Below are 23,535 nucleotides of genomic sequence, written 5' to 3'. Positions count from 1 at the left end.
GGCTTAGGCGGAACTGACAGGCTGGAGAGGGAGGGCGGGTGAGGCAGGCACAGGCCACCTCGTGGGCCAGGCCAGCTCGGCTGCAGGGGGACGGCCCGCCACTTCCTTCCCTGGGGAATGGAGGCTGGGTCAGAGGGCCCGGGGCACGGCCGCCCACCCCTGCACGATGCCCAGAGTCTCGGGAACAGCCTTCTTGGGGGCACGGACACTGGCGGCTGGGGCTCTCACCACGCCTCGCCCCGCGTCCCTCTCCGCTGGCCCCCGCACGACCCGCAGAGCAGTGACACTCAGTGACTCCTGCTCAAGGGAGAGCTGGGCGTGAGACGGCCCAGCTCCAGAACACCCACAGGTGCTAGGCATCCCCCCCCCCCCCCGGAAGAGACCCCGGCTGACTGAGAAGAACCTGCCCGGGTCACTAGCGACAGGGCGGAGCTCGGAGCCCAGGGCTGCAGGAAGCGGAGGCTGAGCTCAGCAGCAGCCCGAGGCGGGACCGCATCCTGCGGGCATCACCGCCCAGCACAGGCCTGGGCTCAGGACCGGCTGCTCTGGGCAGCGACCCCGCCGCTCCAGCGCTCACCGCGCTACGCGTCCCAGGCGCTCATGGAACAACCCAAACGGCTCACGGTGATTTAAAACGAGACCGTCTCAACATGGACACCAAGCGCCTGACAGGGAGCCCCACCCCAACTGCTCTGCAGGCTGAGCGGAAGCCGTGAGCTGCCTCCATCCCAGGTTTTGACGCAAGGCAGCCTCATCGAGGGCTCAAGTCCAGGCTCGTGGACGCCCAGGCAGGGTCAGGCTGCTCGACTACTGCGGCGGCTGCACCGGGTCTCAGCTGTCACACGGGACACATGCGGGACAGCACGTGTAAAGATGGTAAAGAATCCGCCTGCAATTCAGGAGACCAGGTTTGACCCCTGGGTCAGGGAGATCCCCTGGAGAAGGGAATGGCAATACTCTTGCCTGGAGAATCCCACGGACAGAGGAGCCTGGTGGGCTACAGCCCACGGGGTCACAAAGAGTCGGGGACACGGCCGAGCGATGTTCCCTTTCCCCTTCTGTCATTTGGGACCTTGGCTCCTGGACCAGGCTCGAACCTGGGCCCCTGCACTGAGCGCGGTCTGAGCCGCTGGACCCCGGGAGTCCTCTGCCGGCTTTCTAGCTGGTGTTTACACACCGTCCGGCGCCGAGGGCGCTTCTCTGCTCAGGCGCGCGGTTTGCTCTCAGTCTGTATCTGTCTCTTCATCTCTTGACAGGATTTTCCACAGAGGAGAAGTGTGTAGTCTAACTTACTAAATCTCCCTTCCACTGACTGTATTTTGGTGCCAAGTCTAAGAACTCTTTGCCGAGATCCTGAAGATTTTATCTCCCTTTTGAATAAAAGTTTCCTACTTTTAGGTTCTATATTTAAGTCTGTGATTAACCTTGAGTTAATTTTTGTACAAAAGGTTCACTTTTTTGCTTTATGAATGTCTAACTGCTACAGCACGATTTATGGAAAAGGTTATCTTTCTCCCACTGAACTGCTTCTGCAGTTAACCCAAAGCAAGCAGACAAAGGAATTACTAAAGACGAGAGTAGAAACAAGTTAAATGGAAAGTGGGAACTGAGAGAGAAGATCAGCTGAGCCAAATGCTGGTTCTTTGAGGAGATCAATAAAATTGATAAAGCTTTAGCTGTAGCTGGATCGACTGACCCAGAAAGAGAGACAAGATCCCAGTTACCACAGCGAGGAACGAGAGGCGAGGCAGGACCACAGACCCGACAGGAGCAACAAGGATCGGAGGGATTCCCTCAGCAACTGGACGCCCAAAGTCACACAGCCTGCGTGAAATGAACAGATTCCCAGCAGACACACACCACCAAAACTGACTGCCGAAGAAGCAGGCAGCCTGAAGAGACCCATCATAAGTGAAACTCTGCACCAGCGCCGACACCTCCCTGCAGCCCAGCAGGCTCCGTCCTGTCTGCCGGGCCGCTGGGCAGGAGGGTCACACTCTCCTCCGGGGCCCTGAGCTCTCTTCCAGGGTTTCTCTCTGGCACACGGGGCCGTTTCTGCCGCTCCATCTCCCCGCTGGCTGATCTCTCCCTCTGTTCCCTCCTTCCTACCACAGGCTCGTCTGTCACACTTTAACTGCAGTTCCTGTGCTTCCGGTCATCACAGAAGACGTCAGGTCTGCCCGGCCGCTGCCTGCCCGGTGCTCTGGCTGGGTGGGGACAGCTGGCTTGTGCTGTCCCACCCTCTGGCCGATCTGGGAGCTGACTTCAAACAGAGCCCGGAAGAGCCCATCGAGAGCTGCTCCTCGAGTCCCGAGGCTGGGCCTCCACCCTTCTTGTCTCATACACAATATCCAGGCTTCGAGCTTATTGTTGTGTTTGCTGTTAGGAAGTGTTGCAATCCATTCTTTTACATGGAGCTGTCCAGTGTTCCCAGCACCATTTGTTGAAGAGGCTGTCTTTGCCCCATTGTATATTCTTGCCTCCTTTGTCAAAAAGAAGGCACCCATAGGTGCATGGGTTTATTTCTGGGCTTTCTGTCCTGTTCCCTTGGTCTGTATTTCTGTTTTTGAGCCAGTACCATACTGTCTTGATGACTGTAGCTTTGTAGTCTAATCTGAAGTCAGGAAGCTTGATTCCACCAGCTCCATTCTTCTTTCTCAAGACTGCTTTGGCTATTCGGGGTCTTTTGTGTTTCCATATGAACTGTGAAATTTTTTGTTCTAGTTCTGTGACAAAAGGCATTGGTGATTTGATAGGGATCACACTGAATCTGTAGATGGCGTTTGGTAGCATAGTCGTTTTCACAATACTGATTCTTCCTACCCAGGAACGTGGACTCTCTCTCCATCTGTTTCTGTCATCTTTGATTTCTCTCATTAGTGTCTTATAATTTTCTGTGTCCAGTTCTTTGTCTCCTTAGGTAAGTTTACTCCTAGATATTTATGCTTTGTGTTGCAATGGTGAATGGGGTTGATTCCTTAATTTCTCTTTCTGATTTTTCACTGTTAGTATATAGAAATGGAAGAGATTTCTGCATACTGATTTTGTATCACCATACACAAAGATAAACTCAACATGGATTAAAGACCTAAAAGAAAGACCAGAAACTATAAAACTCTTAGAGGAAAACACAGGCAGAACACTCGATGACATAAAGCAAAGCAAGATCCTCCCACCTCCTAGAGTAAGGGAAATAAAAATAAAACCAAACAAGTGGGACCAGATTAAGCTTAAAAGCTCTCGCACAGCAAAAGCAAGGTAAAAAGACAGCCCTCGAAATGGGAGAAAATAATAGCTAATGAACTGCTGACAGAGGATTAATTTCCAAAATATACAAGCAGCTCATACAACTCAATGCCAGGAAAACAAACAACCCGATCAAAAAGTGGGGAAAAGACCTAAACAGACGTTTCTCCAAAGAAGACATACAGATGGCTAACAGACACATGAAAAGATGCTCAACATTGCTCATTATTAGAGAAATGCAAATCAAAACTACGACATATCACCTCGCACCAGTCAGAATGGCCCTCATCAGAAAGTCTACAAACCGGAAATGCTGGAGAGGGTGTGGAGAAAAGGGAACCCTCTTGCACTGTTGGTGGGAATGTAAACTGATACAGCCACCATGGAAGACGGTTCCTTAAAAAACTAGGAATAAAACCACCATCTGACCCAGCAAGCCCACTCCTAGGCATACACCCCGAGGAAGCCAAAGTTGAGAGACGCTTGTACCCCACTGTCCACTGCAGCACTAATCACAACGGCAGAGCAGGGGAGCAGCCTAGATGCCCATCGACAGATGGACGGATGCAGAAGCCGCGCTACATGCCCACGAGGGAATGTTACTTGGCCATTAAAGGAACGCATCGGAGTCAGTTCTGATGAGGGGGATGAACCGAGAACCTATCACACAGAGTGGAGTGCATCAGAAAGAGAAAGAGAAACACTGTGTTCTAACACATATATACCGAGTCTAGGAAAATGGTGAAGAACTTGTTTTCAGGGCAGCAATGGAGAAACAGACATAGAGAACAGACCTATGGACATGGGGAGAGGGAGGACAGGGTGAGACGTATGGCGAGAGTAACACGGAAACTCACATCACCATACATAGAATAGATGGCCAGTGGGAATTTGCTGTATGGCTCAGGAAACTCAAACACGGGCTCTGTGTCAAACTAGAGGGCTGGGATGGGGAGGGAGATGGGAGGGAGGTTCAAAAGGGAGGGGATATATGTACACCTATGGCTGATTCATGTTGAGGTTTGACAGAAAACAAAATTCTGTAAAGCAATTATCCTTCAATAAAAAAAATTTTTTTTTTAAATGGAGAGAAGCATGTCTTCTCCCTCTTCCTGGAAACAGAATTGTTCACACAGCAAACGATGGCGCCCGAGGTGCTGGGCGCTGCGGCAGACGCCATCAGGAGCGATTCAGCGGCAGCAGGCGTCTGGCTCGGCTGCTGGCTCACAGGTGACAGTCGCACCAGCAGGATTAACCCAGAAGAGGAGGCGCTGGGGGCGTCGGGTTCGGATCGCAGAACCCTCTCTGCCCAAGGAATGCAGGCCTCCAACAGAAGGGTATTACTTCTAAGGCGCAGAAACACTATCACCAACGTGGCCCCCAAGGGTCAGGGGAGGCCAAGGGAGACAACAGCCCAGGTGCCCGCTCTCCTGGCCCCCCACCACCAAAGCTCCCCACAGGCATCCAGTTCTGTGCCAGCAAGACCTCCACACCCAGAGGTCAGAGGGCACGCACCCGGGTCAGAGGGGACCCTGGCAACATGGCTGGCGGTCATCTCTACTGCCCAGAGAAAGGGTGCCTGCCCACACACACGTGCCATCCTCCGCAGGTAAATGCGCCTCACGCTCCTGGCACGCCCCGGTCTGCACTCTGCCCTTTCTCCCTCCAGTCGGTGGACTCACCAGCCAGTGGACACAGCAGCAGCTGATCCCTGAGCTGAAAGCTACCACCACCACCAAGTCAGGCTCCCAGGGGAGACAGCGCTGGACTTAAAAGACTTTGGTCCCTACTTTCTGCATTTTTTTATTTATAAAATCACTTATGTAAAGGCATTACCATGCATAACATATTCAACTGCGCAGTGTAAGATGGAGCCTTAATGGAGAGAGCTCGAGTCAGCCACAAAGGCAGTTCAGAAAGTATTTTTTAAGAAAAGACCAAGTCACTGACTTTCAAACGTGTCTGAATCCGCACACCTCTCACAACCCACGGGGACACAATATAAATACATAAACCAGGGCTCAGCTCACTCGCAGGATAGCGGCCTGGAGCTGACACCTCTCTCCTCCCCCTGGCAGGGCCTGCATTAGCATGTAAATAGCTGGCAGATACAAGGAAATGAAAGCAGGAAGAGCTCTTTAATTAACTTTAATCCTCGGAAAATTCAGGCAGCGATCTGCCTTGGCAGCCTCCTCAGGAGGCCCTCACCACGGCCCGGAGCCCCATCCCCGCAGCTCCGCGCGGAGAGGGTGGCCAGAGAGGCCCATGTGGGGAGGGGACATCTGGGTACCGGACCTAGAAACGGCCGTGCCACGCCTGTCACGGAGTCTGGAGGTGGTGCCCGGATGGAAGCCTGGGCCCGGTGCACGGGGCCCTGCCAGCCGGGGAGGCAGGGGCAGTCACCCGCGGGGCACAGGTCTGAGAGGACACAACCTGCGCACCGCCCACAGGGCCGGGACCACAGCTCGGGCAGCATGCTGAGGAGGCCCCCACGGCCCCCCCAGGTTCTCCTACGGCGACAGTGGGCTGCAGACCCAGTAAGGCTGCGACCAGACGCACGAGGCAACAGCCAGTGGGACCGACCAGGAGCACACAGACACGCCCCGCCTCCAATCCCCACACGCACTCAGGGATGGCCCCACAGGGGCGAGGTGCCTGAGGGAGCCACCGGGGCCTGTGCTGGAAGGAGGCGGCTGGGCCACGGCCACAGACACACTGGGAATGGTGCTTTCAAAACCCAAGACAGGCCCAGAAGAGACGGGCACGCACCCCGGGTTATCCCTCCCAAAGCCGGGAGGGCGGGGCGGCAGTGCAGACCGCGGGGTGGGGGTGGGGGTCAGGCCTCCACCCCGCTGCTCTAGCTCACCGGGTTCCCTCAGAGCGAGGCAGGGGGAGGCAGGCACGAAGCTCACTGCTCCAGGGAACCGGGAAGACGCGCAGAAGGGAGGCCTGCAAACACCTCCTTCATGTGAAGAGCACAGCCTGCGCCTGCCGCAAGGAGCAAGGAAACCCAGGCTGGGGTGGCACGGATGCTGAGCTGGGCCTGCACCTTGCAAGGGCAGCATCTGTCCTGGCCCCACAGCTGGGAGAGTCCAAACTCGAACCCAGGCCTCTGACGGCGCCTGTGCACGGGCAGAGGGGCCAGAAGCAGCGGTCACAAGGCAACAGCGCCGCCCCTCCGCAGTCCCTGCTCCCGGCACAGCCGTCCAGGCACAGAGCTTGTCCCCTGGCCTGCACCAGGGAGGGACAGGCCCTGTCTGCTGCCCACGGCCAAGGAGGTGAGGCTGCAGGTGGCCCCTGAGCGCGGTGCTCCCCACCGGCGAGGCCATGGGAGGCGAGGCCCGGGCCGGCCCTGCACCAGTGACCCCCTGCACCGCGGGGGAGCCCCAAGGATGCCACAGTCACAGCTACCCCCCAACCAAAGCCTTTCCTCACTCAGCATCTCACCAGCTGCAGGCACTGTGCACTCACAGCGTGGCCGGCTTACCAGGAATAAATCTTGCTTCTAAAACTAGCGATATTCCTTTAACCAGAGGTTAATAAAAATCACCCGTGAAGGCTAACCAGTGGCTCTAATTTATCTAGAGACATTCATAAAACTGCAGAAAAGAGCCTTTGTAACAGCTTATCAGAGCCCCAAGGAAGCCCCAAGACGAGCCCGGTGCAAACAGGATGAGCAGGCCCGGGGCGCGGCAGGACGGGGTCCAGCGGATCCCTCAAAGGACTGGCTCCGTCCCAGCAGACGCCTCTCGGAGGCCGGTTCCTGGCGACACCGGGTGGCCCCAGGCCTGTCCTGGGCCTCAGGCTCTCCACGCAGGGAGCAGGTGACAGACAGAGCAGTGAGCGCAGGTCGTCCCCTGGGGCCCCGACCCACCCCTGCCACACAGGTAGGGGCTGGGAGTGGGCGGGCTCCCCTCCAGGCAGCCTGCTGCTCGCCCGGCGATTCCCAGGCCCTCGCCCTCAGGCACCCCTTCACAGGTGGGGACACGGACCCTCAGCCACGCTGAGGGACACTGGCAAGAGGGTCCCCGACCCCAGAGGCAGCTGCAGCGCTTCTCTCACCACACCCCGCCCTCCTGGGCAGGCAGCCTGCTGCCAACCCCTCCTCGGGCCCCTGGCCCCTCATTCTCCAGACCCCATGCAAAGCTGGACATGACCTCCAGCACAGCACACACCAGAGCTCCGGAAAGGGACCCAAAGACGCACCCACCCCGGCCACAGGCTCGGGAGCCTGTGCAGGGCGCATAACGCTTGCGTTCACACCACGAACACACTGTCCACCACGGTGACGAGGGACTCCGCGGGAGGAACCCTGCAACCCTGCTGTGGGCGGCTCTGCTCGAGAAGCACTTCCTCCCCTACCCCACGGCATTTCATGGGCGGCAGTTTGGGTCTTTATGGGCGAAATTAACCAAAAGAATACGGACTCCAAACCACGCTCCCTGCATCTGACTGTTTTTCATCTGATGATGGATGGTATTTAATACCTCTGGGCTGAGCACACCCTGGGTCTGTAAACGCAGAGTCCGGCTGTTCAGTAACCATCACAGTGGCGAGGCTGGCCTCGTGTTCCAGGAGGTCTAGTGGGAAAAGCAGTCTCAGTGCACTAAACAGCCAGCTTTCCAGAATGCACACACGCACACTCACACGTGCAGGCACACGCACATGCCTACCCACACGCCTGCACACGCACCTGCACACACGCACACTCACGTGCAGGCACACGCACATGCCTACCCACACGCCTGCACACGCACCTGCACACACGCACACTCACACGTGCAGGCACACGCACATGCCTACCCACACGCCTGCACACGCACCTGCACACACGCACACTCACGCGTGCAGGCACACGCACATGCCTACCCACACGCCTGCACACGCACCTGCACACACACGCGCACACTCACACGTGCAGGCACGTGCACATGCCTGCACATGCTCACACACACCTACCCACACGCCTGCACACGCACCTGCACACACGCACACTCACACGCACCTGCACACACGCACACTCACACGTGCAGGCACACGCACATGCCTACCCACACGCCTGCACACGCACCTGCACACACGCACACTCACACACGCAGGCACACGCACGCACACGCGCCTGCACACACACGCGCACACTCACACGTGCAGGCACGTGCACATGCCTGCACATGCTCTCACACCTGCACACACGCCTGCACAGGCACCTGCACACACACACACTCACGTGCAGGCACACGCACATGCCTGCACAGACGCACACACATGCAGGCACACGCACACATGCACCTGCACACGTGCACACTCACGTGCAGGCACACACACACGCCTACCCACGTGCCTGCACACACACCTGCACAGACACACACACATGCAGGCACATGCACACACGCGCACACTCACACGTGCAGGCACATGCACACGCCTGCACACGCGCACACTCACACATGCAGGCACATGCACACACGCTTGCACACATGCGCACTCACGTGCAGGCACATGCACACGCCTGCAAACACGCACACTCACATGTGCAGGCACACACATGCCTGTACACATGCACACTCACGTGCAGGCACATGCACACACATGCGCCTGTAGATGTGCGCACACATGTGCAGGCACATGCACACGCCTACACACACACCTGCACACGCACACTCGTGCAGGCACACGCACACACCTATGCACATGCTTGCACACGCACCTACACACGTGCAGGCACACGCACACACACGTGCAGACACACGCCTGCACACACGCACACTCAGTGCAGGCACAAGCACACACGCGTGCCTGCACACGCTCACACTCGCAGCCACGCACACACCTGCACACGCACAGGTGCAATCACACGCACACGCACACAGACTCACGTGCAATCACACACACGTGCCTGCACACACGCACAGGCTAACACGTGCAGGCACACGCACACGCCTGCACACAGGCACAGACTCACATGTGCAAGAACCCACACGCTCAGAGGCCCACCCTCCCAGACAGGAGGGGGCTATGCCCTGATGGGTGGGGGCGGGGGCTCTGGGCGGAGCCGGACATGCCTGCCTGGATACGACCTACCTCCCCCACTGCAACTCCTCAACCTTCCCCAGCTAAGATTCCTCTTCCACAAAAAGGGAACCTGCAAATTCTAGCTCGAAGAGCTTCCACGACTTTCAAAGATGATTCTTAGACGATAAAAGTTAATGAAAACTAGGTAACAAGATGATTTAGCAGGCACTAAACACCTGCTCGCCCCAGGTCCCGCACCAGGCAAGGACAGACGTTCCCGGGAAGACAGACACGATGCGGGGACAGACACCTGCCTCCCAGCCCGGGGTGAGACCCGAAGGCACGGATTTCTCCAGCACGCCAGACGAAACCGGCAGGGGCTGGCCTGCGGCGTGCAGACCCCTGGGGAAGAAGCCGGCCGAGCGGAGTGGAAACCCCAGCCACACACTCCCCCGCCCTCCCGGGTCTCTTCTAGGCCACGTGCCGCTTCACTGTGGCCTCTGTCTGTTTCACGATCGCTGGCCGCGTGTGAAACTGCGCTGCCGGTGTCCCCACGCTCTCCCGCCCTGGCACTGCGTCACCAGTGCGGTGCTGAGTGGTGTGGGTGCCTGGTGGCTGGGTAGTGTTCAGGAACCCAAATGCCACACGACAGCAGAGCCCGCTGTCAGTGTCCAGTGAGCTCACTGCCACGTTTCTGAATATTCGTTTACAGGTGAATCATACTTTCAAAAGCACTGGCTCCCATAATCAGTCTCTGGGGTGGGCCCCCACCTCGGCCTCCTGGAGAGGGAGAGAAGTTTAAAGGTTGGGAATCCTGCTGTGAGAAGCAGAGGGCACAGAACGATAGAGCCCAGGTTCCAGCTGTCTTCTGAGCCGCAGTCCCAGGCTCCTCTTCCCCAGAATAGAGCATGGAGCGAAACCTCCCCGCCCAGGCGCACAGGGCGGCCCCCGCTGCAGGCGCAGCTGCTGGGTCTCCAAGCCCCTCAAGAGCTCGGTGAGCAAAAGCAGGCTTCCAGGGCAGCGGCCGGGGCCTCCTGCAGAAGGGCCGCCACAGAGCCCAGCACAGGCCAGCCCGGGCGCAGCGGGGCCCCGTAAGGGCCAGGCACGGCCCCCTCACTGGACACCCTGAGGGACCGCCGCCTCCGGTCCTGCTGCAGCTGTCAGTGAGCTGCCTGGCCAGGCCCATGCCAGGGTGAGCCTAGAGAGAGCCGGGCCCGGCGCCCTGCCCGACGGGGGCAGCCTGGAGGGGCAAGGAGCCGGGAGCCAAAGACAGTGACGGGAGGGCCCAGGCCCAGACAGAGGACCCTGGGAGCCTCCACCGGGGGGAGGGCGGTATGGGGTCCCTCCGCATTCACAACCTTTCAGCGGAACCCGGACGACCCAGCGCAGGCAGGGGGCAGGGAAGGAGCCGTCAGGCCTCCGCAAGCCGAAGGCGGACATGCCCGGGCCGGAATGGCCGAGGGCGCTGCGGGCACCTGCAACGCCTGCGATAATCACCGGGAGCGGCCTGGCGACAAGTCAAACGCCCCCGGCGAGGCGCCGCGGCTATTTTTAGCAGCAGCCTCAAGAGGCTGCCTGGCAGGGAACCATGTCTTTGAGCATGACCATCAATTTTCACCTGCAGCCAACTTCCTTTCCTTTCGGGATGAAGGTTATTCAAAGATTTGGATTTCTTCGAAATTGAATTAAAAGGAGAACAGGGCTCCACAACAAGGGAGATCTGAAGCGTACACAGGACACTCGCAGCCAGGACGGCCGCGTCCTCCCAGGCCTGCAGACCCTCCTGACCGGCAGCTGTGGCAGGTGGCCCCCCAGCCTCCCTCTCGGCCAGAGCCCTGCCCTGGGGACACCCCCCGCCGAGGGCCTGCGGGGGGAGGAGGGGAGGCATCGGGGAGGCGGAGCGAGGAACACGGCCTGCTGGCTGCCCAGTGAGGAAATGGAGACAGAGGCACCACAGCTCAGTAAACAAGACGGCGGATTTTAGCGCAGCAGGTTAGAAACACAAAGTCCACACAAAGACCCCAAGAACAAACAAGCAAGACTGGGAGTGACAGGGCCTGTCCAGCGCTTGCAAGCTCACCTCTACAGGCCCCGCCAGCGGGGTACCCCCGCCCGTGGGATCTCCCAGAGCCGTCAACAGGCAGACCGGCACAGTGACGCGGTGAGTGTGCAGGGCTCCGCAGGAAACTGTCTTCAGGAACCTCAAAGGACAGGGGTTCTCGGGGAACCGGAGCTTCGCAGGCGGCACAGAGGCACCGAGGAGTGAAGCCGGGTGCGGAGCGCTCTGGTTCCTGCCGGGCCGGCCCCGCATCCCCGCACGCCGTGTGAGTGGAGTCACAGGCCAAGCCCCACAGGCAGCCCCCACACCCCTCCTGGCTGCCTTTGAGCAGGGAGTGTGTCCCACGGGGCGCTGAGCTCAGCGAGGACCCGGCCCAGGGGACGGGAGTGCGGACCGGGCCGACGCCTGTGGCTCCGCCGTCCCCGCCCCCGTGAGCAGTCCAAGCAGGAGCAGCGATACCCGCGGCCCCCAGGCCTGCCTGACGCCCGCAGCCGGGTGCCTCCACCAGCCGGAGCACCCTCCAGAGTCACCACCGGGGCAGGGACACAGGGGCGCGCAGGGCGACTCTGGGAGGGGGATCCGTGGAAATTCTACCCGTTCTAGTTTTCACGTCACTGTATTTTTTAATTTAAAAATGAACGTACTCACACTTGATTATTGAACACTGCATAGCTGACTATGGGTCACAGAGATGCTTAAAATTACGGACTTGGCGCACAGACTGTGACGGTTTTACAAAGGCTGCAAGCCAGCCAGGAAGGAGCTGTGGGAGGAGCCCTGGGGGAGGAGGACAGGCGGCCTCCCGGAGCGCAGGGAGGGGCAGGGCTCACACAGTCAGAGGGACGCCGCCCCGACGCCTGCCCGGCCACGCTCACCTGCTCTGGGGAGCTGCTCTGCTCACTTTCACTGTTGGGGGAACAATCAGCACCGGGGCCTTTAAGTCACAGCATCAGACACATCTGTATGGAGACCTCACTGCGCGCACTTAGGCGGTCCCACTCCCTGCTCAATGGCAGCCAGGAGGGGTGTGGGGCTGCCTGGGGGGTGTGGGGGGCGACAGAGAGCCCCCCTCGCACAGTGAGAAGTGGGAGGAGGCCGCGGCCCGCCGCAACGCTGCCCCTCACCCCTGGGGCTCCAGTCGAGTGGCCTCCTCGTCTGTCATGTGAGGGACTTGACGCTGAGCTGAGATTCTGGGTGCCAGCCAGGTTCCACGTGCCCGCTGTGTGCTCACTGCTGGGGAACCCGAGAGCACAGGCCCTGCCCTCTCGGGAGGGACAGAGATGGGCACGGAGGCGGCAGAAGACCAGGGAGGCAGGAGGGCATCTTCCCAGGCCCCTGCCCGCGCGACACTGCCAGCCGGACAGGAGCAGCGGCCGGGACTGCAAAGCCTCCTAGTGCCACACATAGACGGGGGGCGCGGGGGGGGCGCTGAGACCGAAGCGGTGTGACTCGAGTCCCGCTTAAGGACATCCTGGCTCAGACATGCATCCTCCTCCTGGCACGGGGTCACAGGCCAGCACTCCTGCAAACAGAGCCGCTCGCCCTTCCCCAGGGAGCAGGCTGGGGGCAGGCGCTGCGCTGAGCTGGGAGCATCCACGGAGCATCCAGCACGGCTCTGGGTCACAGTCCCACCAGGGCTGCTGCCGAGGCTCACGCAAGCCCAGGGTGCGGGCCCCTGGGGACCACGCCCCCCGCAGAGCCTGCGGCTTCCGGAGCCCGGGGCGCCTGGGTCGGCACGGCGGGGCGGGGAGCCGAGCTCCCTCAGCGCAGGGACCTGGAGACGGGCGGCCCGCGGCCCGCAGGAGGGGGCTCTCTAAGGGAGGCCACGACGGCCCCCCGCCCACCCAGAGCACCCCTCTCCCACGCAACCACGAATCTATCTTAATAAACATCTTCAAACTGGAGAGAGATGAAAGGCATTTTGTTTTGATTTCATTATATTTCCTAACATTGCTTTTCTCTCTGGAGTTTTTCCTGCCGCGACCCAGTCCGGCTGCCCCCTTGGTGGGATAATGCAATACTGGCGACAAGGCTGGCTTTCTAATAACTCTGCAGATGGTGTTTTCCCATAACAAAACAGGAAGACTTCCTTACTTAAATGGACATAATAGAAACGTCAGCCTGGAAAGGTAACCTGAAAGGACAACATCTTAACATGCGAAATTAAATTCTGCAGCCGAGAGGGTCCTGCTCAGCTGGGGCGGGGGGCGCTGGGCCGAGCAGTGGGGCCGGCTGGCGCTCATGACCCTCCTCGGGGCTTGTCTGGGGGCCAGGAAGAGGCCCCCAGGGGGACAGCATTCAGGGGCCGGCATTCGGAAGAGAGCAGAGGCTGAACCCGAGCCTGAACGTGAGGCAGGCGAACACCGCTGCCCCGCGCCCTTCCTGGGCGGAGAGCGCGACCCCGGCCCTCGGGCAGCCAGGCCCAGGGGGCCTCAGAGGAAGGCCAGCCCCAGGTGCAGACTATTGTCTGGGAGCAGAGCGGCATTCAGACACCCAGGCAGGACAGCCATACCCCAGTCCCAGGACTCCCCCTAACTGGGGGCAGGGTCATGGGCAGAGGGCAGGGGAGGGGGGTCCAGAGGAGCCCCGCCCGGCAGGAGCCACCAACCCAAGCCACCACTCCATCCCGCCAGCATCCCGGCCCCACTCGGACTGCAGTTTCCTGAGAGGGAAACGGGGAAGGGGCATGGCACCCCTGATCCAAGCCTCGGTGGGTGGCAAAGAGCACACCAGAGTCACACAAAGAGGATTCTGCTTCTCAGAAGACAGAGCAGGTTCTGAGCTTCTTAAGTATTTCCTCCTGTGCTCCCCAAACCACGAATTCCCAGCATTAAAAGAGGAGGCAGGGGAGAGAAACCCTTCTAATAAGATTAGGAAGCTCATCGAGGCCAAGGACGGCTGTGAGAGGAGCATGGAGACGCGTGATTAGAAGCGGCTGGTGGCCCTTCTGCTCTTCTGCCCGAGAAACAGACGTGCTCAGCTCTTCTCCCGGGTGGGAGGCCTCGGCGTGGGCCAGGGGCAGCAGCCACAGGAGGTACTCAGGCCCGGCCGGCCGGGGCGGCTGCGGGGTAGGGTCCCGCCTCGGGGGTGTGAGGGCCGGGGCAGCTGCTGCTGAGGGGGCCCCGCAGACCCCCAGGGGGCCAGGCAGTGCTTATCAGGCCTGCTCACACCACACAGCCCCCGAGTCCTCGCTGCCCCCTTACCCGTCACGGGAAAGTGGACGGGGGCCTCTGAACACCACAGCCAGGCCCCCTCGGTTCCGCTCGCAGGTGTGATGAAAACAAAACCTGAGATGCTGAAGGTGCCGGCAGCCACTGCCGAGGGACCAAGCAGAGACCAGAGCAGAACCCACCGCTTCAAGGTGCAACGCCACCCGCCTGCTCCGAGTTTCAGAGTCCTCAACAGTAACACGGAAACACCCCTGCCTCCAGGGCTCCCACAGAAAGGGGAGAAGACACGATGTGCGAAAGCCACACGCGGCAGGGGCCCGCGACGGCTGCAGGACGCGCTGCGATCAAACGCACTCACAGCTGAACACTCTCCAGGCGGCTCCGGTACTGACAGGAAAACTCAGGTCCACACGAAAGCCTTCAGAAACGCAAGCGAGACTTCCAGCAAGTGAGGGGTAAACAAGCAGATCCATCCAGATAACGGATTTTACTCAGTGATAAAAGAAGGGAGCTGTCAAGCCAAGAAAGGGTACCGAGGCTCCCGGAAGGCACCCCACTGATGACAGAGGCCAGTCTGAAAGACGACCCTGCGGGACCCCAGCTGCATGACCTTCGGGAAAAGCTGCAACGACCGAGACAGCGAAAGGGCTGGGGCCCAGGGGGGGAGGCAGCTGACAGCGGCGCCCTGCGGTGGGCACACCTGACAGCAAGCACTGGCCAGAGCCACAGGGCCCGGCACAGGGCGACCCGCGCATGGGCTGCGGGCCTCAGCTCACGGAGCGCAGAACTTCCCAGCTGGACTGCGGGCCGCTCACAGTGCACAGAGCCATCGGGAGGGCCGCCTCGGGCAGCGGAGGACGTGGGAACTCTGTCTGCTGCCTTACTTGAAAGACCTAAGCCACTCTAAAAAATAAAGTCACAGCATGCCAATCAGCAGCAGTTTAAATGGCACAGACTCGATGCCCACTGTTACACAGTGTCCTTGGAATGCCAAAATTCCCAGAGATGGAAACTAGATTAGGGCTGGGGATGGGAGGCCGGGGGCTGAGGTGCAGCCTAAGGAGGCCTTCGTGGTGGCAGCGCGTTCTGAGCAGGGCTTCTACAAGGACAGCAGCATCTCACACACACTCTCACCTGCACAAACGTGCTCACTCGCACACAAGCATGGACACTCACACACACTCAACACACGCACACTCACTCAACACACATGCACACACAGGCACTCAACACACGCATGCACACTCAGCACACACATGCACACTCACACTCAACACACGCATGCACTCAACACACACATGTGCACTCACACACTCAACATAATGCAACACACACACACTCAACACACGCATGCACCCACGCACATATGCATGCACACACGTGCAGTCAACACACACATGTTCACACTCAACACACGCATGCACACACACACACATGCACTCACGCAGTGCACTCACACTTACTCATGCATATATGCACACACACACTCACACATACTGCATGAACATCAGGCCTGGTCCTGACACTGCACTAGAACCATCTGAGATGCCCCCCCCCCCCCCGGGGGAAGCTGGCTGAGATGCACCTCCCACTGCTGTCACAAACTCCTGCGGGTCTAAACTGTGTTCTTTCTAAAGGTCGTAAAACTGACCCACCCGCAGGCTCCAGCACGTCTCCTCTCCCAGGCGCTGTGCCCTGGCTTCTTCGAGCTTTGCCCGCCTGCTCTACCACAACCCGAGGGAGACCCCGACGCTGAGCCTGCCTACCCCATGCTGCCGCAGCATGGAGCACAGCTCACAGGAGCCGCCCCCGAGAACCTGCGCTTCAGCGAGGGGCAGAGTGATCGCGCCTGGGCTCTTTGAATCCCCTTCCAGCCTTCCCATCTGCTGCGCAGTGAGCTTGGAACGTGCAAACCTCGCCTGAAGGTCGGCCTTTGCAAAGTGAGGAAGGATGTGAGAAAACATTTTCAACAGGAAAATAAAAATAACCCACACCAAAATTCACGGGGCAGACACTGATGATAAAAGCCCTTAGAAAACGACCGCTCGATGGGGACTTCCATAATCCAGCAAAAGTGAAGGTGAGGTCGCCCGGTCGTACCCGACTCTTTGTGGCCCCACGGATAGTAGCCTGCGCCAGGCTCCTCTGTCCATGGGATTTTCAAGGCAAGAAGTACTGGAGTGGGTTGCCATTTCCTTCTCCAGGGAATCTTCCCAACCCAGGGATCGAACCCAGGTCTCACATTATAGACAGACGCTTTACCGCCTGAGCCGCCAGGGAAGTCCAAAACCCGACAAAGACTGTGCAGAGCCAAACTGCACACGGGGCGCGTGTGCCGCGGAGCCACCGGGGCTTCCCGAGACCCGCGCGCCCCCTGCTCCGGAGGCTGCAGCGCTGGGTCGGGCGCGAGAACGTGCAGGCGCGAGGCCGGTGCAGAGGGGGCGGTTTCCTCGGGGGCTGCTCCCACCTGGGGGGCCCGGGGGGCCGCACACGGCGGAGGACCACCCTGGGAGGCCGCATTGCCGTACGTGAAACACGCGCGGGGGGAGGGTACCTAACAGGGCGCGAGACCGCCCCCTAGAAACCCGCAAACGCCCGCCACTGAGAGCGTGCGCGAAGACCCAGATAAGGAATGGGACAGCCAGCGCTCGGGGTGAGAAGATGAAATGGTGCTAAGGGGCCGTTTATCCCCAAACTGATGTACAAACTGTAAATTCGCTGTAACCCCAACCGTTCCCCAGCAGACTGTGTGCGTAAACTGACAAAGGGGCTCTGAAACGTACGAGGACGAGTGAAGGACCAGGATGAGCCGGAGACTCCTGAAGGGCGGCAATCCCTCTGGAGCTTACCGCCGCATCAGAGCACCACCGGGCGGCCGCAGTGAAGGCGGCGGCGCTGGCAGAGGACAGGGGGGACCAGCGCGCAGAAGTTCCGCCGCCCGTCGGCAACTCAGGCAGCAACCAGCCCGCACACAGGGGACGAAGGGTCGTTTCAGAAACGGTGCTGGAGTAACGACACTTGCCATGGGGAAAACCGTCCTGTTGCCTGCTTCGCTCACACCCCAGATCAAGCCGTGTTCCGCGTCACATGCACGTGCAAGTGGTCAGAACACTGAAGCAGGGAGTGTCTCCAGGCTCTGGCAGGCAAAGATCAGCCCGTCGCCACCCACAAAGCGCCAACGTCAAGGTGACGAGATGGAAGCAGGTGGCCCATAGGAAGACGCCGCCGCCTGCTCATCACCAGACGGTCCTGCTCACTCGGGAGTCAGCAGGCCCAGGAGAGGGGCCTGCCACACATCTCCCACCAAATACCCCTCTTGACTCACTGCACCCTCGAAAACCTCCAAAGAGGGCGGGCAAGGCGGGAGCAGGCCCTTCACTGATGGGACACCGAGGCCCCCACCTCCCCAGGCTGCAGGTCTCACAAACAAGGTGGCGCCTCTGTACCCAGCGAGATGCAACCAGTCCCCGGGCCAGGACCCTCCCGTCACTCGCGGGGCATCCACAGAAAAGGGGCCAGCCCTCACCCTGCCCTTGCCGGGGACACAGCTGTTAGGACCACCTGCCTGGATCGCCTCTGGGAAACTCAGAAAAACCCGGAAATCCCCGCGGTCTCCTTCCTTCTGACCTTACACACACACGCCCAGACTGCGCAGTGTACGGAGTCTGGAACTGTGTGCGGGACTCCACACGAGGCGGAGCTGTGCCCTCGCCCGCGGGGCTGAGCCGCCTGCAATCAGGAAGGAGCGCAGACTCCCGCCAGCAGGCCACTCTCGCGCTGCGGGCGGGTACCAGCAGGCTCTGGGGGCGCTGGGCTTCTGCAGAGAACCGCGGGGTCGTGCCGGCCCCCGCCCAAGCCTGGACCTCCCTCTGCGGAGCCACTGGCTGCTGACCCGCGGCAGCAGCTGGACAAGCCCCGCCTCACACAGTTCCTATGTAATGACTGCCCTTTTCTAAGCCGCCCAGTGAACACGAGGAACAGAAAGAGCTGCATTTACGCAAGATAAATAGCCTTATGCCAACGCCGACACCCAAGCCGAGGCCCTCGGTCGGAAAAGGACCAGGAGGCTCGACAGAGCCCCCTGGGCACAGCGTGGACCCCTGGGCAAAGGGGGCGCCCCGTCCTCAGGGAGCCCCTAGCGACACGGCTCCCCCAGCCCAGGCAGGGTGCCCACCTTGCTCCTGGGCCTCCTCCAGCACAACCTCGTCTGTACACGAGGAAAGAGGAACCCCGGCCTCTCCTGGGGGCCCCCCAGCACTTCCTGCCTCACCTTCTGCCCTCGTATCTGTTTCTTAAGCAGCAACGGTGGGGAGCCATGAGGGGGATGTCATCACCCCCAGACCATGCCCCCGAGAAAGCCGGCCGGCAGTAACTGCTGTCCTCCTCCAAAGGCCGCGCCCCCAGGGAACTGGGGGTGGGGAGAAGAGGGGAGTTTATTTTCATTTTTTAAAATTTCATGCAAAAAGTTAGCTTTCACTGCTTAAAGTCTATAAATAGGATTCTGTAACCATATTGTGGAGTATTAGGGGCGCGCTGGAAATAGCGCATTTCAAATAGGAAAATGGTCTGTGTTCACCCAGTTCTGGAAGCCAGTTTTCAATTGCTTAAAATAGTCAGGGTATTTCACCAAGGTAATTACACTCTTAGCTATCAGTAACAATTAAACTCTTAGACTGGAGATGCTTAATAAGGTCTCAAAATAAAATCGCACCCTCCAAACACTGTACTCCGAAATGTCAAGCATGGAAACAGGGCCCTCGATGGCTCGCGGGAGCGGGCGCCCCCTTGGCGGGCTTGGCCCAGTGCCCAGCGGAGGGCGGGACAGTGCACTCGCCACACCGGCCCAGGGCTGGGCTGGGGGTGCCCAGAGGGTGGGGGCACCTCCCCAGGAAGCACAGGGAAACGTGAGCAACCACACTGCAAGGCCAGACAGCTGTCACGAGGAGGTGCCCCGAGGAGGGAGCTCACAGACCACGAGGGGGCCCTGTGTGAACCCACGGGGCCACGTGGGTGGGGGTGCACCCCGCACCGAGCCGGAGGCGGCAGGCTGGCCACCCTCCGCAGACTGGCCTGACGAACGGCTTAATCACTCGGCTGGCAGGACGGATCCTGCGTGCTGGACCCGGGCTGCGTGGGCGACCATATCGACCCCTCACAAACACGCCTCCAAGTGACAGGCGATGTAAGCTGTCCGTCAGTGCCAGGCAACCAATGTGCCTCTCAGACCTACGCCCGTGAGCGCAGCGGGCCAGGCCGGGCTGAATCAGGCCAGAATGCACCGCTGCCTTCCAACCTGCTGAGCCAGGGAGAGGAGTGGAAATTTCCTGCCTTGGGAGCCGGGAGCAGTGACTCTCGAGGGCAGAAAGTGCCCAAGACTGAAGCCAAGCACGAGCGCGCGAATGCGGAGGCGCCAGTGGACACGCAGCCCCGCCGAGCAGGCGCCCCTGCCCCGCGCCCCTGCAGCCCTCCCTGACGGAGAGCAGGCCTCCAGGCCGCCGATCCAGCCCCAGGACACTCACTCGCGGGGCAGCGCAGGCACCAGCCGTGGGTGACATCGACGGGGCTGGTGGGCCCTGCACGGGGACAGCTCGTGAGCTCTCCAAGTGGCCAGGCTGTGCCACCTGTGGATGGTCAGGGGCTGCACCCTCCCAGAGAGCCTCACTGGCTGTGACTGAACTGCACGGCAGTGGACCGGCCCTGACACCACAGCAGGACCCGCGCAGGCCCACGGGGTGCCTCCTCCCAAAGCCTGAAGGGGCTGCTCTGGGGCCACAGGCAGCTGAGGCCGGAGAGCCGCCCACCGGGAGGCACGCACCCTCTGCCCCGCTGCACGGGCAGCCCAGAGCCTCGCGGGGCGGACAGGCAGGGGTGGGCCTTGCCCTGTGTCCACCCCCCACCACCACTTATCTGTCCTCCTGACCACTTTCCCCCATCCCTCCCACCCGACCCCCGCCGCCGGCAGCCTCCAGCCTGGCCTCTTTCATACGCTCAGCTTTCTTAGATCCCACCCACAGGCAAGACCGTCTCTGTCTGAGTAATCTCAGTGTAACGACCGCAGGTCCAGCCACACCGTCGCAGGCGGCAGGATCTCCACGGCTGAGGAGCGGCCGCCGCACAACCTCCACTTCTTTACCGACCATCCCCCGAGGGGTCCTCCGGGCTTCAGGAATAGAGCTGCGACAAACGAGGGGTGCGGAGCTCTCTGCGAGACGCTGCTTCTGTCTCCTCTGGATAAACGCCCAGAGCCGGGACCGCTGGGTCGCACGGTGGTTCCATTTCTGAACCTTCAGGAACCCCCATCTGGTCCTTCTGGAGTCTTCCCAGCACCCCGCGAGCACCGTCCCGGTGAGAACCACCAGGCCGGCTGAGCGACTTCCGTGTGGAACAGCGCGGAGCACTCAGAGCGGGCCGGGCTCATCCGGCCTGAGCTCTGGCTGAGGACAGAGACCCAGCGAGCGAGCCGTGCTCCTGCGGTCACAGGGACGGTCTCCCACCCGTCTCCGGGGAGAGCCCCGTGCTTCCTGCATCAGGGACCACACAGCCTCCAGCCCAGAGGTCAGGCCCCGGCGCCGGTGGCGCCCGTCGGAGCCCTGGCCCTGAGCTCGTCTGCCTCCCCTCTGGGCCCTCGCGCGCCCTGCGCCCTCGGGTTGGACGCGGGTCAGCAATGGCTGGTGGACCTCGGTCGCCCTGTTCTTTCCAGTGTCTTGTCTGGAGCCGCGGCGGCTTCCTGCCGTCCACATTGGGGCTCCCCGCCCGGGAGGCCCGGTTCTCCACGCTCCTTCCACCAAGGTCAAAGTCCCAGGTCTCAGCTCCACCCTCAGCACCTTCAAAACTCCTCCGGAGCCAAGCCGAGCTCTGCACCTGCCACATCTGCAGACACCAGGGGGTGTCAGCCCTGCCCGCCTGTCCCCGGGACCGTAGCTTCCGTAGGGCCAATCACACGCCTGTATCGTGGGCGTGTCCCACAGCAAAGACACCAGGACACACGAGAGACGGAGGGGAGGGGAGGGGCCTGGGGAGCCAGCCCATGGGGCAAAGCGTGGCCGCCCCGGAGGCAGCAGGGCTGAGGGTCTCCCCTGAGGGGCACCTGCTACATCACTGGTGGGACAAGCCGCACCCAACACTCACGGCAGGGCACACCCGCGGGGCACAGGCCGTGAGACAGCAGGCTTCCTCCAGCTGACTCATGACCAGGAGGTCCCGGGTTTTTATCAAACTGTCAAGAACACACGGTTGTCACACGTAGTACTAGCTCCTGGTGCGTCCCGGGCGAACTGCCCCCTCCCAGGTCGGGGTCCGCCCAGCCCCTCAGCATCAGCCTGCCAGCAGCTGGACGCCCCCACCTGCCCCCCACGAGAGCATCTCAGGACAGATTCTGGCTTTTTCCTGCCTCGTCTTCTGAAATTTCAGCATCCACGGCAACGTCTTAATTACGCTCTCTCACACAAAAACCTTAATTCATGCTCTGCTTATCGAGGCAGACATCAGAAGCCCCAGGCTCAGCACAGTTGGAGACCCCGGCCCACAGTGCATGCCAGCCTCTGCTCACTGGGCTCTGAAGGAGAGGCTGGGCCTGCCTGAGGCCAGAGGGAGGCTGACCCGCGTGAGGAGCCAGGGTCTTGGGGCCGACGACCGAACCCCTGTCGGCACGTGAGGCCCTCAGGAGGAGAGGAGCAGCGGGGCTTCCGGGTCAGCATCTCAGAGCCTCCTGAAGAGGCAGGGTGAAGACAAGGCGGCCACACGGCCAAGACGCCCCCCCCCCCCCCCCGCCCAGGGACAGGGGAGCTGGCCTGGCCTGAGCCGTGACTCCCAGGCAGCTCCGTGGGTGGCTAACCGCTCCAGCAGTGAGACACGTTGCTGAGGGCTATGAGTGCATCGCGTGGCCGAGACTAGGCCACCATAGGCCTGGGGAGATGACTGAGCGTGGACGCGGGGGCCGCTGGCCTGGGAGGGTGGATGCGGGGGCCGGCTGGGGATCTGCTGGCCTGGGAGGGTGGACGCGGGGGCCGGCCGGGGGCCGCTGGCCTGGGAGGGTGGACGCGGGGGCCGGCTGGGGATCTGCTGGCCTGGGAGGGTGGACGCGGGGGCCGGCTGGGGATCTGCTGGCCTGGGAGGGTGGACGCGGGGGCCGGCTGGGGATCTGCTGGCCTGGGAGGGTGGACGCGGGGGCCGGCTGGGGATCTGCTGGCCTGGGAGGGTGGACGCGGGGGCCGGCTGGGGATCTGCTGGCCTGGGAGGGTGGATGCGGGGGCCGGCTGGGGATCTGCTGGCCTGGGAGGGTGGACGCGGGGGCCGGCTGGGGGCCGCTGGCCTGGGGCTGAAGACACAGGGGGCCCTGAGCCGCTGGCCTGGGAGGGTGTGGATGCGGGGGCCGGCTGGGGATCTGCTGGCCTGGGGCTGAAGACACAGGGGCCCTGAGCCGCTGGCCTGGGAGGGTGGACACGGGGGTGGGGGCTGGCCCCGGGCGCCGCTCGTACCTTCGTCAGCAGCAGCACTCGCTTCTGCAGCCGCCGTGCCAGGGCCTCGTGCGTCTCACGCCGCTTCCTCTCCTCCAGCAGCTGGCCGCCGAGCTGGCGGACCTCTTCCTGGAGCTGCAGTCGGGCCTTCTCCAGCTCCCGGGCGCTGCAGGGGCCGAAGGGCAGAGGGGTCAGGCCCAGTGCCCACACATCACTCAGCCCCGAGACGGAGCCGCAAGCGCGCCCAGCCCACCCCCCACTTCTGAACAGCTGAGACTCCGGATTCAAACGGGGCCCAGGGTGACCCCAGAACGTGTCTCACGCAGTGGGGAAGATCGCCGGCCACGCGCTCGAAGGTGCCTCTGAAAGAGCCAGGCCAGCCTGGAGCACTTCCCACAGGCCCGCGGAGGCCCCTTCCCACCCCCGGATCGTGCAGAGCTCCAGCAGGGTGGACCCGGGGGCCCAGAGCCACCCTCAACCACAGACCGGGGTGGGCGGCCCTGGGCCCGAAGCCCAGCACTCCCCTCAAAATGTCCCCCGTCCTTCACAGCCTGCTGGGCCATCCTCTGCCTTGGACTGTTCCCACACTGAC

The 23,535-nt window shown here is 61.3% G+C and overlaps 1 protein-coding gene across 1 annotated transcript in view; it reads right to left on the bottom strand.

The window, feature by feature from the left end:
• The window catches only part of MAD1L1 (MAD1 mitotic arrest deficient like 1), a gene marked incomplete at its 3' end in the record, with an annotated part of 218,357 nt that overhangs the window by 83,267 nt on the left and 111,555 nt on the right, over window positions 1-23,535 (bottom strand). The window contains 1 exon segment of the mRNA XM_018040283.1: window positions 22,965-23,109. Within this exon segment, the coding sequence (XP_017895772.1) occupies window positions 22,965-23,109 (145 nt within the window).

This window comes from Capra hircus, chromosome 25 (genome assembly GCF_001704415.2).
Source record: "Capra hircus breed San Clemente chromosome 25, ASM170441v1, whole genome shotgun sequence".
Classification (NCBI taxonomy): Eukaryota; Metazoa; Chordata; class Mammalia; order Artiodactyla; family Bovidae; genus Capra; species Capra hircus.
Note: the sequence above shows the minus strand (reverse complement) of the source record. Positions and strands in the feature narration are given on the sequence as shown.